The sequence below is a fragment of the Humulus lupulus genome, chromosome 8 (genome assembly GCF_963169125.1).
Source record: "Humulus lupulus chromosome 8, drHumLupu1.1, whole genome shotgun sequence".
Taxonomy (NCBI): Eukaryota; Viridiplantae; Streptophyta; class Magnoliopsida; order Rosales; family Cannabaceae; genus Humulus; species Humulus lupulus.
The window spans coordinates 83,624,035-83,640,137 of record NC_084800.1 but is presented as its reverse complement, the minus strand read 5'-3'; the positions used below and the strand labels follow the sequence as shown (position 1 = coordinate 83,640,137).

Sequence of the window (16,103 nt, the reverse complement as noted above, 5' to 3'; positions counted from 1 at the left end):
GAGGAGGCATGCCCAATCGGTTTAGGGGCATGTCGGAGTTTTCAAATAATGGGTAATGACCGATCGGCCACGTGCATACTTTCTAATAAACCATTTTCGAGAAGACCACAAATCTCAAAAGGCATGGACACAAACACATTTTTCTCACTCATAGGACATTATAACAAGATCAAAATGTGGGATTTGAAAGGTTCATGAAGTTCTAGGAACTTTATTTGCTCATCCAATACCCATAAACTCAAATATGAAATTTGGGGTGAAAAATTATTTTTTCTTCAAATTTTCATGAAATTGGAGACAAAATTGATTTACCCATAGCCTAAACTACATCAAAACAGCCACAATATGCATCATTCACCAAAGATTCGTACACAAATCCAAGAGTATATTCTAAAAGGAGGATTCGGCATTCAAGGGATTTTTCAAGCTTTAAGAAAAAAAAAACCCTACAAATGGAGATGAGGAAGAAGAGCTTACCCAAATGTCTTGAATAGGTGTTGATTTCTTGAGGAACCCTTGGATTTTTTTGAAGAAAATTGGAGCCCTTCTTGGAGTTCTTGGAGGATTTTGGCCAGGAGGAGGAGATGCTTTAGGAGGTCATGACCAAGATGAAATGGAGAGGTGTGTGAGCCTTTTCCTTTTTGCTTATGGATTGTGAGCACTTATGGGTGTATTTAAAGGGAAAAGTGGAAATTTTCACTTAGACTCTTGGAATTCTCTTGGCTATTCTCTCCCCCACGATTGGGAGCAGTTGATTACAGTGATCGTGGTCTGGTAAGACGTCATGGTTTATTTGCAGAGGCGGGAGAATGTGTAAAGTCAGTTTTTTTTTATGCCATCAGCAGTTGGAGAAAAAAGTTTATTATGTGAGTATATCATATAATAAACTTGGGGGGCAAATGTTATCCCCAAAATTTGAAAAACAATGACATGGCAATAAAAGTGACAAGTGGGAAGAAATGGCTGGGACAAAGGTTTTTTATTAATCTGGTGATATTACTGATATGGAAATTGTTTATCTGGTTTAGAAGTGATCTATTCGATCTGGTAGAATTTCTCTCCGACTGGTAAAGATTTTTGACTGACCAGTCACCTGTCTTGGGCGACCAGTGGAGTGTTTGGCTGACCAGTGGAGTGCTTGGCCGACCAGTGGAGTGTTTGGCCGACTAGTGAAGTGTAATGCCCCAAGTTTCCTAATAAGGTTTAGGACCTTGATTAGGAGGCCGGGAGGGCCATAATTGATTTATTATGATATTTAATGATTATATGCATGTTTACATGAATTATATTAGTATATGATGTTGAATGCATGCATATGGGTGTATTTATACTTATAAGGGCATTTTGGTAATTTGGCCTGTTGAGGGCATATTTGTAAATTGGGTGCATACTGTAATTTGTGAATGAGATTTCATTATTATGGAGATATATTCAAGCTATTCGGCATGAGACGGTCATATATAATGGATTAGCGGTTTCGTCATAACGGGGTCAATTTTGAGGTAATAGAAATGTTTATTTGGTGATAGATTGGGAATATTTGAGATCAGGGTGAAATTCTGGAAGTTTTGACTATAGTGTCCCCGGGGGTGTTTTCAGGACCCCGAGCACTAGGTTTTATTTGAGGTTACTTAAGCTTGAAGTAGCTTGTCAGATAAGAACGTACGTTAGAAAACCTTTCATTTTCTCTCTGACGGTCCGTTATACCGTTTGAGCATTTTTGAGGAAATCTTGAGTTCTAGGAGTCGGAATCAAGCGAGGGTCAAGGCATAGCGATCCTAGGAAAGATTAGGAGCTTCTTAACCGAAGGATTTGACGGAAAACAACCCAATCAAAGGTAATCTAAGTTTGAAGTTTTAAGTTTTTAAAGTTTCTAAGCTTAGAATTGGATTTTGTTAATTGTTGAGTTTTTGGTCGGTTTGAGCCTTGGGTTTTGAGGGTTTTGGAGTATTGGGAAGCTTGGAAACTTTGATTTGATGATTGGGGAATGTTTGGGTATGTTTTTGGAGGATTTGGAGTGCTTAAAACACGTTTGGGAATGGCCCAGGGTTGGGGGCCGCGGCCCTGTTCTTGAGCGCCGCGGCCCTAGTTCGATGAAGCAGGTGTCAAGAAATTGGCCTTGCTGGGCACTGCGGCCCTTGATGGAGGGCGCCGCGGCCCTTGCCTCAGAGAACCCTGGGGGCCGCGGCCCAAGGTGCTAGGGCCGCAGCCCTTGCCCTGTTTTCACCCCGTTTGCTCGTTTTGACCCCGGGAACTTAGCTATGGGCCTCGGGAGTGTCCCTACTACTTGGATTAGTTTGGATTGACCTCTTGGGGGCTAGATATTGGTGTGGAAACCTTTGATTATCATGTTATTGATGGTGTTCCATATTTGGTTATGATTAGGTGACCGCTAAGGGCTTAAAGGTTGATCGTTCTCAAGGGTCGTTCTTATATTGGTTCTAGCTCGAATCTGAGGTAAGAAAACTGCACCCTGTGTATATGTGACATGCATGGCTATTATGATGCATGTTGGTTGATTATTATATATGACATGCATGGCTATTCTTGATGCATGTTGGTTGACTATTAAACGTGACATGCATGGCTGTTATTGGTGCATGTTGGATTGCTGGATATTTTGCATATGATTATTATTTAGGCATGCTGGATGTTTAAGTGTGATGCATGTGATGCACGAGAAACATATGATTAGGGCATGCCATGAGTGATGAATATGAGATTGGCCAGAGCTTGAGTCTCTGAGTTTGTGCATGATCATGATTATGCTGACAACTGTTTGGTAAGCATGCTGAATGCCCTATTCTTGGATAATTGGCATATGATACATATCGATAGCATTGCTTACCTGTTCATGGTACTGACTAATTAGTCAGATTTGGCAAAGGTGCTAGTATCAACTGTGAAGCTGTGACTCATTAGTCAGGTTCGGCAGTGGTACTGGGCACTGGTCACGTTGCACTGACTCGTCAGTCAGAATTGGCAAAGGTGTTAGTATCAGCTGTGAAGCTGTGACTTATTAGTCAGGTTCGGCAGTGATACTGGACATTGGTCACATAGCACTGACTTATTTGTCAAAACGGTCTTAGCGTGGTTCACGCAAGCCAACGGAGATTAGATCTAATCGACCATCAGCATTGAATGACTCAAAGAGCATTAATGCCAAACCGACCTCGAGGGTCGATGGATGAAATAAGTGCTTGGAGGCTAGTGGCTTACCTAGCAGCCATTCTCCCTCTTGAATCATGTGATGCTCACTCATTGGTTGAAAGTTTTATGCTCAGTATGATTATAATGATAATCATTTGATAATGTTTATGTATAGTGTTATGTTTTCTTGCTAGGCTTTGGCTCACGGGTGCTACGTGGTGCAGGTAAAGGCAAGAGGAAGCTAGACCATTCTTGAGTTGGAGGGCTTAGGTGATGACGTGTACATATGCAGCTGCTCGTCCGTCACGGCCGAGGTTTAAAGTGGAACTAGGGTTGAACCCTGTTTTGCCGCTTAGAACGGCCTGTTGTAAATATTTTCTATAATAAACTCTGAAATTTATGTTTTTGGGATCCCAATGTATATATTAAACGTTTTAGTGAAACGCTACATCCTAGCCAAAGTTTTTAATCCCTAAACTGCTAATCATACTTAGTTCACGATTTTGGCCAAATGTCTCGATTAGCGAGTTTAGCACTGTTTACAAGGCACACCGTAACGGTCCCAGGAGTTGGGGCGTTACATGAAGTGCTTGGCCGACCAGTGGAGTGTTTAGCCAACCGGTGGAGTGCATGGCCGACTAGTCAGCTGTTTAGGCCGACCAGTCTTTCTTCAAGGAGTGAAGTTGGCCAAAAAAATAAAAAAAGCATCACGAAACAAGTTATCCATGAAGTGAAGGTGCCCATTTTGGACAAGCAAGCTTCGCACTCCAATAGTTCTAAAGAGTAGACAAAAAACATAAATATACAATTTCTTAACCCATTTTTGTAAAGAGAAGTGCATATAGTATTGAATATAAATCTTATAGTTGTAATGTTTAAAATCAAAGGTCAATATGAATACAATCTAGTGATAATGGTAATTAGGTGGAGAATTACGCAAGCGAGAGAAAGATGGAGAAAAAAATAGGAATATTAAAAGTCTGTTGCAAAATTAACGACTGTTAATAAATTTTAATCTATTTGTCAATTAATTTTAATTTGTCATAAGTCAAATTATTATTGGTGGGACAGGCGGGACACACAAATGGGGACATCAGATTTTTATTCATCAAATGTACTTGTATCATCAAAGTTTCTTAAGGAAGTTGAGCTTTGATTACAATGGAGTAACGCTCTCTAGTACTATAGAGTCTAACTAATTTATAATTTTTGTTCACGTACTAATTATAGTGGGAATATGAGTGTGGTTTGGATACTTAGACACTCATTATTGGTTATGGCTAAAATATGCACTTAAAAATTTCACACAATGATGTGTCACTGCTTTTTAAAACAGTGAGTCTTAATTTTAATAAATGTGATTGGCTAGGCTAAACTGTCACATCACTACATGTGTAATAATGTTTGAGTGTATATTTTGAGTATACGTATCATTACTCTATGACTGAATCCTGAGAAGTCAAGGTACAAACCTTACAATTTACCAACTAAATGAAGTACATGTACATTCACACATTATCTGTCTAGCCTATGTAAATATGGCAACCAGACTATGTCTTGCTTGGCGACCAACGACATGGCAACCTTCCCTTTGACAAATTGCTTATTCTTTGCACTCTCATTTAAGGGTGTGCACGGTGTGGTTTAGGCGGTTTGAACACTTTTTAATACACCACACCACAAGTGCGGTGTAGTAGCTAGAGCACACCGTGCGGTGTGATTTCGTTGCACCAAACCGATCAAACCAAACCATTTTTTGTGGTGTGGTTTGGGTGGTTTTCCATAGTGTAAGTCTGTTAAAAAATATATGTGAGATACAGAGGTGATAGGGAGGAGGCGCAAATGAGATGAGAGATGAAGGAGTTGTTGTCGTGTATGATGTGTTAGAGAATAAGGTTATACCCTAATTTAAGTAAGCTCCTAATTTAAGTTGGGTCCTAGTTTTAGATTGGGTTACTAAAAAATGGTATATATGTAAAGTTTAATTTTTTTTAACATATTTGTAAGTATACGGTGCGGTGCGGTGTGGTGCAAACCAAAATTTTACACCGCCAAATCGCGCACCGCACTGCACCGCGCAGTTTAGCTAAGATACAAGCCATACCGAACCATTCCACTTTTGACACTGCGGTTGGCGGTGTAGTGTGGTGCGGTCGGTCGCCGCAGTTTGACGGTTTAGATGCTCACCCCTTCTCTCATCAACACATTTTTGCCATGTCATCAACCAACTTATTGTATAGAAAATAAAAATATCACTATAAATATTGATGGTTATAGGTTCCTAAGTACACAATAGTTCTCATTTATTATCCACATCATCCAAAGAGAGAATTTATAACATTTAGAAGTGTCTTAGTGAGTAAAAATCAGAGAGTGTCTATGAGATTATTGAGTGCATTTAGTTTCAATGGTCGAAGTTTAATGTTCTTGGGATTTATTATATTATTGATTCATAATTATTTATAGCCTCTCCCTTGATTATGTTTTAAATTTATGCTCAATTTATTATCTATTATTTTTTTGTATAGTTAAATGTATTATTTTATTTTTCAATCAGTTTTATTATATTAAGGTAGTTGAAAATGTTGGTATTTAATTTTTTCCTGATATATTGGGTAATAAAAACATGCATTTCAGCTGGAGAAACCATGAAAAATTCTGAAAGAAAATATTAAAAGATTGAAGATGATGTAGTTTTGTAAAATACCCTTTTTAGCTATCATTTTTTATAAATATCATTTTTCATCAATTTTTAAAAATGTTTATACTATTTTGAATCCTTGTGTTTAAACTAAATTCCAAAATAAACTATAAAAAAATTAAATCTTTTATTTTGTTAAATGGTTAAACTCAAGTCAAATAATTTTCAAATGAAACTAAAGTATTTTTAGTTTTATGAATTAATTAATTAAATTAAAAAATATAATTAAAATACTAATAATTAAATAATATAAATTTAGTAGTTCAATTTAAAACAAAGATAAAAGGAAATATTGTTTGTAATAAGAAAAGGCGTTTCTAGACTTATTTTTCAGCCATAATTTTAGATTAAAAATTTGAATTTTTGAGAAATTTTAGCATGATTTAATTATAAGATAGATGCTTATTATTCATAAGCTAGAAGTGGAAGGATAAAGAAGAGAATGACAAAACCATATATAAAAGTAGATAGGATAATATATATAGGGGAATTCTCTTATAGCTTTAAGTCCTAATGGTAAGGTTCTTAGTGTTTATATCCTGTGAATAGTTTTCGGTGTGATTTTTTTTTATGACAGTATATATTGTAGCTATTTAGAGTATCCTACAAATTTTCAGAAAATTCAGAATAGTTTACAGCACGCGTGAGTAATTTTTTTTATGCGCATGGAAAACAACATGTTTGAACCTAGTTTTCGGTACTGTAAACTATTCGAAATTTTCTGAAAATTTGCAAGATGCTCTAAATAGCTACAATATACACGGTCATAAAAAAAAGTCGCGCCAAAAATTATTCACAGGTTAAGAAACACTGAGAATCCTACGGGTAGGGCTTAAAGTGAAGTCCCTATAAATAAATTGTCCAATATATATATATTTATATATAAATATATTTATATGTATGCTGACAAATAATGAGGTAGCAAAGAACTAAATAATGGATGGAAGAAATTTTATTGCAATAATAATAATAATAATAATAATAATAAGAAGAAGAAGAAGAAGAAGAAGAAGATCAATCAATAAGTACAACTTTAATATAAGATTTGTAGACAAGTATCCTAAAAGAAACAACTACATAAAATAATAATTAAGTTTTAATAATTTCAAAGTCAATATAAGTAAACTAGCTAGCTTGAACTTTCATTGAATAAACACAATCTAATTTGTTATTATTACGCGACAAAAGCTAAGTGGTTTGCACACACTATTTTCCTAACAAAGAGAACACATCCAAACATGCATACATGAAAATTTTGGTTTTACCTTCAGTTCAAATCAACCTAAAAAAAGGACACATTTTAAAAATATCAGTTTGTCGAAAACTTCAAAATGACCTAAGTTAGAAGATGTATCGACAATTTGCACCATGCTTGAGTACAATATTTTTTATAACTCGTCTAATTAAAACTTGGGTGTGTAGACATAAAGTGGAACAGAGTCAATTAACTTATCATTTTGGACTCCATGACCATGTGATTAATGGCTTTAAATGATTTTAAATTTGAAGGTCGGATTTACACAAATCAAGCAAGTTACTCAAGTTGTGTAGATTGTAATGTTCTTTTGCAAAACCTAACTTGAATTTCACCAATTGTGTCAATAGATATTTAAAATTCTGAGCCGCTAACCCTAAAAAAACAAATCTTAGCCGCTAACACTAAAAAATTTATTTTCATAGTGATGCTCTCATATGTTGACTAAAGATCAATTTTATATATAAGAATTATATTATATTGTTCTTTTAATACAAGTTAAATTTCTTTTAATAAAGCGAACTCATTATTTATCGAAAGTATATGTTTAATAGCTAATCCAAAAAAATAACAGTTGAAAATATTAATAAAAAATACTAAAATAAATTAAAAAAATACAAACTTAGACTATCTCTATATTTAGCACAACTTTAAAAATTGTGTTCCAATACCAATTATAAAAATAAATGTAAATATGAATATTTTATTAATGCTCATTTAATATATATTTATTGAAATATAAAAAAGTAATAATTTTCTTTTTTAGTTTGTTATTATATAGAAATACCTGTAATGCTACACTAAAAGTGATATTAAAAATATCTTAAAAATAAATGAAAATGTAATTAATTAATATTATTTTTTTTTGTAAAATGTACTATATTTTAGCAATACATAACTAATTTGACACTTAATTAGATATAATGTGTCACCATAATTATCCAATTAACTAAATGACATTCTTATCTTCATAAATATCCAAAAACCAAACCAAATACTTTTCATAATCCCTCCGATATTTATTAATCATGTAATTAATATACTTTGTTTATTTGGTATACAAACACCAAATACTCTCTTAACGCCTCACATTTAATGATCGTGTAAGATATTTTTAATCATGAAAAAACATACGTTTCAACTCAAGACCTTTTATTTAAGATGTTAGATTTTTTTTTTTCGTAATAATAGATTTGAATAGGTGTGGTTAGATAGGAAATTATTCTGAATTTTACTACCGTCGTTGTTAGATGCATTTTCTTGAAAAAAATATAATAAAAATTTGAGTATGTAATTGATGTAGAATAGTGGCAAGTCAAGTAGTCGGTGGACGGTAGCAAGTATTTTGAAAGAACAAATATACTCTTATTTGTTTGGCAATCAAACTCAAACCCATTAGATTTGAATAATTCTTTCTTCTATCAGTTTTCAAATTAGGGGAAAGCAAATTCTCACTCACTTTTGCAATTAGATGAAAAACTAGGACTTGTTTTGAAGTCCAAATGACATGGTAAGTAACTGACATCCAAGACTAAAAGTAACCCAAGATTTTTTTTATTATTAATATTATTTATTACTATTTTCTGGGTAAAGAAACAAAAAAAAATAAGGTTGGACTTTATGTCTTTTCTGATTCTTGTTTGAACTTTTTGTTTTAAAAATTTTATTTTTGGATCTTATATTATGTAAAATGATTCAAATAGACTTTTAATTTCAATTTTGATGAATAAAAAATTGAATATAACAACATAATTTTTAAGCAGAATAATTTTATTTTTGTTCTGAATTGTTAGTTTGGTGAATTATTTGTGATTTCAGTTGAAAAAACTTTAACCAAAATTAAATTTAGAATTTTATTTGAACCATTTTATAAAATATAGAGTCCAAACAAATAATTGGACAAAACAAATAAACTCAAAAAAATATACCCAAAAACATATATTTTTTCAAAATAGAGAGATTCTCCCCCTTAAAAAGGCCAGCGAATAGACAAAATCTGATTGGTAGCATGGCTGCGCCTCAAAGCCAAGTGTAGGGCACATTTTTAACCCAAGGTTAGAGATTTAACTCGATCCAAACCCTTAAGTTTAACCCGAGGTTAAGGCTTACAAGCAAAACCTTATAACCCCTTCATTTCGCGCACACACACTATTCAGAGACTTGGGTTTTAGCAAAATATAGGTGACATTTCTTTCTATCTATCTATCTATCTATCTGTCTATCGCTGTGATCTGATTACTCTCTCTGTTTGGGTAAACCACTTAGGTTACCAGAATTCTTCTACTGTTTTCTTCTAACAACTACTGTTAGTCTCTCATTGTAAAATCTAACAAAGAAAAAAGTGAGATTATTGAAAGATATACTTACCCAACATGTCTTTCCTCAACTAGTATATTTTATTTTTTTTCTTTGATTTTCTTTTTCTCTTGTTTAATTTTCTGGGAAAGTTGAGAGGAAAAGTAAGAGAGAGAAAGGTATGAAGAGGTCGCCTTCTTCGTCTTGTTCTTCTTCCTCTTCCTCCTCATGCGTGGAGCCTGAAATTGTTCAGGTCCAATCCGAGAAACTGAAGGTGAAACGTGCCAGGAAAGAGAATATTGGTCGACAAAATGTGAAAACCCAAACCTCTGCCTCTGGAAGAAGAAGCTCCATTTACAGAGGAGTCACCAGGTAATGATTTTTTTTCTTCTTCTTCTTCTCATTTTCTCGATCGATTTTCTTGATCGGATTTCGTTTGCATGTGTGAAATTCTGGGCTGATCATTCAATTTGAATCCAGACATAGATGGACTGGTAGATTTGAAGCTCATTTGTGGGATAAGAGCTCTTGGAACAATGTTCAGAACAAGAAAGGAAGACAAGGTAAAAATTATAAAATATAAATAAAATAAAATAAAAAAAGAAAATTGAAATTAATTATTAAAAAAAAACCTTGATTATAGAGAATCAAGGAGATCTATTAGCGTGAAACTGTTTGTTTAATAGTTTGGTTGTTTTTTTTTTAATTTTAAATTATGCTTTTCTGACTGCGTTTTTATTCCTGATAAATCTCTGTCATTGCAACGTTCATATGCTACTCCCTTCGTCGCCGCTCAATGTAGTTTATTTGGGTAAGTCTCTTTTTCAATTGTTATTTTTATTTTATTTTTTTACATAAATTTATATAATATTACACAAATAAACTTGAAATTTGAATACATTACACGAACATATCAATTTTAATGTATAGAGTAGCCAATTGTGTAATAATTTATCCCGTTGTCATTGACTAGAACTTTAATTTGTTTTATAACCAGTACTATTTTGAACTGAGTTTATAATAAATAATATCACTTTATTTAGAAGAAAAAAAACATTAATTTTTTTTAATTTAATTTGTTCATGATTTAGGGGCCTATGATAGTGAGGATGCAGCTGCTCGCACGTACGATTTAGCTGCACTTAAGTATTGGGGTCCTACAACAACCCTGAATTTTTCGGTACTATGCTGTGATTTTTTGTAATTATTATATTTAAACTGAATTATTAATCTATAATTAATTTAATTATTAATGTTAATTTTTTATTATTACTACTTCACTCATTATTTAATGGCGGGTCTTACTACAAGTATTGAATTGATCCATTGATGCAGACAGACTCATATACAAAAGAAATGGAAGAAATGGAAAAGGTCACTAAGGAAGAGTACTTGGCCTCTTTGCGGCGCCGTAGTAGCGGCTTCTCTAGAGGAGTTTCTAAATATCGAGGGGTCGCCAGGTAAATAATACTATTAATTTTAACATTAAAAACATGCTTATATTATTTTTTTAACCCTATAATGTTGAACATAAATATCGGTCAATGTCTAATTTCATTGAAAAAATATGCATATCTTGATTAATTAAGTTAGTTAGTGATTTGTGATTTTAAATAAGTGTTTTATTAATATTATTTTCTTTTTTTTCTAGGCATCACCATAATGGAAGGTGGGAGGCTCGAATTGGACGTGTTTTTGGGAACAAGTATCTGTACTTGGGAACTTATAGTACGTTCTTTCTCTCCTTTTCATTTTATATTGAGTATAATTATTTGTAGAATATAATATGATAAATACTTATTTATTAGAGGTTCAAAATTGCTCCTACCCTACACATATTGTTTCTTGTTGATTTTAATAATCTGTTTTTTAATTGCCCATACATTAATTTTTTTTATTTTATTATTGGATTTTTAATTAACTTCGTGATTTATATAATAAATGTTTTTATGGCCGGTGGAAAATACTTACTAGTCAAACGATGAAACAGAAAAATGTGATAAAGCATAAAATTATTTACACGTGTATTATTTCTTTTTCTTTTTTGTTGCCAACAAATAAATAAAGAAAAACAATAGTTGTATGGAATTTTGTTTGGTTTTTGGTGTTGGAAATCCGAAATGCCAATTTTTGTGCAAATGTCAATTTTTAAATAATTAGGATTTTAGTCGATGAAAGAACGTGGCATCAACATTTTCCGTACGCTCCAAAGCACATTATTTAATATTATTTCTTTTGTTTTTTTGGCCGGAAACTGAATATTATTTCTCAGTTTATATTTTTTTATGCACTTTAATAAAAAATTCTTCACATTATTTAATTTTTTTTATGAGATGTTGCTTAAATAGTATAAATGGATCTTAGATTCATTAAATATGTTAATCTAGTTGAAACTAAATTTAAACAAACAAAAAAAATCGCAGTTCTTTGCTTGATTTTTTTAAAATTTTGAATAATCTCATATATAAATATATTAATTTTATTTATCAATTTTACAACTTTAGTGGGTTTGGTTTATATATATATATATATATATATATATTCCTAGGTTTTTGTCTTCATACCAAAAACATAATCATTTCAGCTTATCTTGGCTAATTGGATGAAATCATGGGGAACTTGTTACGTCTCTATCTTGATTAATTTAAAATTAATTTAAAATGGAAAAGAAGAGAGAGATAGAATTAGATCGATACACACTTGCCTTAGTCAGCACAACTTTTTTATATGGATAGATCCTAAAATGGAGTCGGGGCAGTGGTTGTCTACATGCGACTGTTCCATAAGAAACGGCAACCGGCCAAACGAAACCATCAGTTTGACCGGATCTGATTTGACCATTGGCAAAAGAATGAGAGAGTAAGAATCTTGGGATTTGACAGCAGTACGGCACGTGACACTCCCAAGTGCTTGTCATTCTTTCAAATCCATTAAAACAAAGTAGAATCAGATTTTTCAGCAGAGGTCACTGAATTAATAAACTCTTTTACGTTTTCTAAAGTGACTGTCACAGGGAGAGTCACGTGTTCCCCTTCTCTCACTTTCTTTGTCACTCTGTGAGGTAGCCAGGTCACCATAGTATATTAGTGTCTGTTTACACCCCACCCCATAGCCATTATATGAGATTCTTAGGAGGTGGGACCACTATACTACCTCCACTTCCTTATTAGGACAAGTCACAATATTTATTAGCTGCCACACTCTCACCGTCCATCCAAATCATAAAATCTGTACTATTTTTGAACATGCCCACTGTCCAATAATCAACGTCAGATCACATTAGCAAAATGAACGTGACTCACGCTTTATTTATTTCTTTTACATTTTTTTTTTGAAGTGGAGAAAAAAAAAACCTTGCTCTATGCATTTTGTGTTTTTAGTGTTTTTGAGTTTCTTAACATGCTATAGCTTATGCATGTCTTGATACGCTTTGTTTAAATTGTTTGTCTTACTTGACGACGTTACTTCAGAAAACATGGATCCACTGTTTCAGGCCTTTTCTATTTTTCCAAGTTTTACTACCTTACCTACTAACTTGTTATAGCTCTGATTCTATGACGACATAATTTTTCTTGTTTTTAGGGAAAAAGAAAAAAAAAATCTCTGTTTAAACCGAGAATGTATAAACTACTTTTCAGAAAATATACCTTTTTACCATTTTCCCTGAAAAAAATTCACCTGTTTTTATCTTTTGATCCGAACAGCAAAATAGAAAGTTTTCATATTTTTTTTAAAGAAAGGTTTGGGGCAAAACGAGAAAGACTTTATATTTGGGACGGAACAGAAAAGTACAGGTGATCTTTCTTTTTGTACTATCATAATTTTATAACGATGTGGGACGTGGTACCGTACTTTGGACACGCCAGTCGCAAAAACTACTTATTACATTTGTTTCGATTAGTAGAATAGTTGTATGCATCATTGCATTTTACTGTCACTAATAGTTATAGATTTTATACAGTGTCACATGAACCCGTATACCAACAATATTATTGTATTAGAGTTTTAACAATTTTTAACAGGCAAAACTAATTAATTAAATTTATTATTTATTGACCCATTTGAATTAATTGCAGAGACGCAAGAAGAAGCTGCGGCAGCATATGACATGGCGGCCATAGAATACAGAGGAGCAAACGCTGTGACCAATTTCGATATCAGCAACTACATCAACCGAATCAAGAGCAAGACCGGTGAACCAATCCTTATTCCTGGCGCTGAACCCGAACCAGAACCTGAAGCTGAATTTCAACCCCAATCACCGCCGCCAAAAGAGGAATCGACGGTCTCGTCCGGGGAGAATCTTCAGTGTTCTCAGCTTCTTCCTTGCATGGACTCTTCAACAATGGCTGCCGTGATGATCGACCCTCCGGTCGACCACGATCTCATCCCTTGGAGCTTCCTGGACGCCGGATTTGTTCATCATCCGGTACCAGATCTGCCGATCGAGAAGCCAGGGGAGTTACTGGACTTGTTCGATAACAGTGGATTTGAAGATAACATTCATATGATATTTGAATCTGGTTCGGGCGATTCCAGTGAGGACGATTTCTCCGCCGTCTTTAATAAATTGGATAACAGATCAGGTAGTTTTGGGGTTCTTGAGGTGGACAATAACCAGATCACCGGCAATGGCGGATCGGGGAACGTGGAGGATGGCAGTAACGGCCGGAGAGATCAGATGGAGCTGTTTTCTTCTTCTTCTTCGTCATCATCATCATTACCTTCATTTTCTCCGTCATCGTCGTTGACGGAAACTCCAGTGTCTTGTATGTAATTTCAGGTTTTGGTGTTGTTTTACTAAATGATGAGTAGGGATTTGGATGTTTTTCCTGGATGTTTGGGGAAATGTTCAATTTTCTTTCTTCTTCCTAAAACAAAATTACATTTTTCTTTGTTTGGCTAGGGGGAAAATTGTTCGGTTAGTTAGTTTATTCATAGAGGAAAATAGAAAAATTGAAAAAGTAGAAAGAAAAAAAAAAAGATAGAGGACACATGTTCGTTGGGAATCTAGATGAAAAGGTAAGTTAAAATTTTCTTACTTTTGATATGATAATATAATGATATCTATCAGTTGAAAGGAGTTTAAGTTAAAGTTATTTAATCCCTTTTATAATAATAAGCAATAATAATAACAACCACCTGCAACGCTGACACTCATATATGTTTAGGTAATATTAGTATGCAGTAGTCCACAGTGAGTTAAATTATGTCTCTTGATTCGGATCAGTTAAGAAATGGCTGAGTGTCCTTTTCTGGTGTGGGGCTGGTCTGAATTTTTAAACCTCATTCACTGACAATGACATACATTTACAAAACAACAAGAGTGTGTATCAGATTTTTGGGATATTGACACCCCCACAGACCCATGTATATTTTTATTAAATCATATAACACATTTCTTTTTTCAGATTATGCTTACTTTGCATGTTTCTTCCATTCCATCTAAAAAACATGTATAATTCATATATGTGATTTGAGTTTTCGTTGCAACTATTATGTAAAAAAAATTAAGTTTGAATTTATATTTGTATATTGTTTTGCGAGGAGTGAAGAAAAAAATACATTAAATTAATGAATTACATTTGAGAAAAGTGAGAATAAAATATATTAAGAAGAAGTTCAAAAAAAAAATTGATGTTTCTTTATTTTATTTTTTTATATAAAGGGGACTGTTAAATATATTTATGGTACAAACATTTATTGATGTTATTGTTTGTTAAATTTTAATTTTAATAAGTTAATATTATAGGGAAGAATTGGCAAAAGAGTGCTCCCCCATCACCAAACCCATTAACTATTTTAATCCCCACCCATCTCTACGTATTTTCCTGTGGATTTTTATACGGGAACTCATTTATTTAAAAAGTAAAATTAAAAGATATTTACAGTGAAAATACTTAAGTTATACAAAGTTGTACTTAAATACTCAAATTATTTTTTTGACGTCGAAAATACCCAAGTTTAATTTTTACTTGTATCGTTAGTACCCGTTGTTACCATCTAACGACAAAATTAACAGCGGGTGCTAACGGTGTAAGTAAAAATTGAACTTGGGTATTTTTGCCGCCAAAAAAATAAATTTTGGCACTTAAATGCAAATTTAGACAACTTGGTACTTTAGCCGCAAATATTATTATTTTTATTTATAAATTCATAATCTCTCAAATAGAATAACAAATTATTAAAAAATATACATATCCAAATTTTTTATTTTAATTGTATTAAATTAATATTTTAGGATAAAAATCAATATGTCAAATTTTTAACTTTGTTTTGAAAAATTAGTAAAAATGAATCAATTTTTATAAATAAAATTAAAAATTTAGCTTTGTTTAAAATAAAATTTAAAAAAGTTTTAGGCATCTTTCTTTTGATTTTAATGGTTTGTTATTTCATTTAAGATTGTGAATTTATAAGCTTATAATAAAAGTTAATTAAAAAATGATGTATGCAGCTAAAATACCAAAGTTATACAAAATGTTGCACTTAAAGGCCTAAGTTTTTTTTTTTTTTTTTGCGGTAAAAGTACACAAGTTTAACTTTTACTTGCACCGTTAGTACCCACCAATAACTTTGTCATTAGATGGTAACGACGGATACTAACAGTGCAAGTAAAAGTTGAACTTTGGTACTTTTGCCGTCATAAAATAATTTTGGTACTTAAGTGCAATATTTTGTATAGCTTAAGTACATTCACAG

At 32.9% G+C, this 16,103-nt stretch overlaps 1 protein-coding gene across 2 annotated transcripts; it reads left to right on the top strand.

Moving 5' to 3' along the window:
• The first annotated feature begins 9,260 nt into the window (after positions 1–9,260).
• On the top strand, positions 9,261–14,490 carry LOC133797976 (ethylene-responsive transcription factor WRI1-like). Of its 2 annotated transcripts, XM_062236127.1 has the most exons (6): positions 9,261–9,773; positions 9,882–9,964; positions 10,493–10,581; positions 10,737–10,861; positions 11,053–11,129; positions 13,478–14,490. In XM_062236127.1, the coding sequence occupies exons 1-6, from the start codon at positions 9,583–9,585 to the stop codon at positions 14,176–14,178; spliced, it is 1,266 nt and encodes a 421-aa protein (XP_062092111.1). In that variant the 5' UTR covers positions 9,261–9,582; the 3' UTR covers positions 14,179–14,490. The 2 variants fall into 2 exon arrangements, with proteins under 2 accessions (XP_062092111.1, XP_062092112.1); XM_062236128.1 differs by lacking the exons at positions 9,261–9,773; positions 9,882–9,964 and adding an exon at positions 10,130–10,212.
• Positions 14,491–16,103: the final 1,613 nt, after the last annotated feature.

Bases quoted from the DNA above. Each gene is read 5' to 3' on its own strand.
- LOC133797976 (XM_062236127.1), top strand. From the start codon at position 9,583: ATGAAGAGGTCGCCTTCTTCGTCTTGTTCTTCTTCCTCTTCCTCCTCA. The intron at 9,774-9,881 runs GTAATGATTTTT...ATTTGAATCCAG, and splicing joins ATTTACAGAGGAGTCACCAG to ACATAGATGGACTGGTAGAT. The intron at 10,582-10,736 runs GTACTATGCTGT...CCATTGATGCAG, and splicing joins CAACAACCCTGAATTTTTCG to ACAGACTCATATACAAAAGA.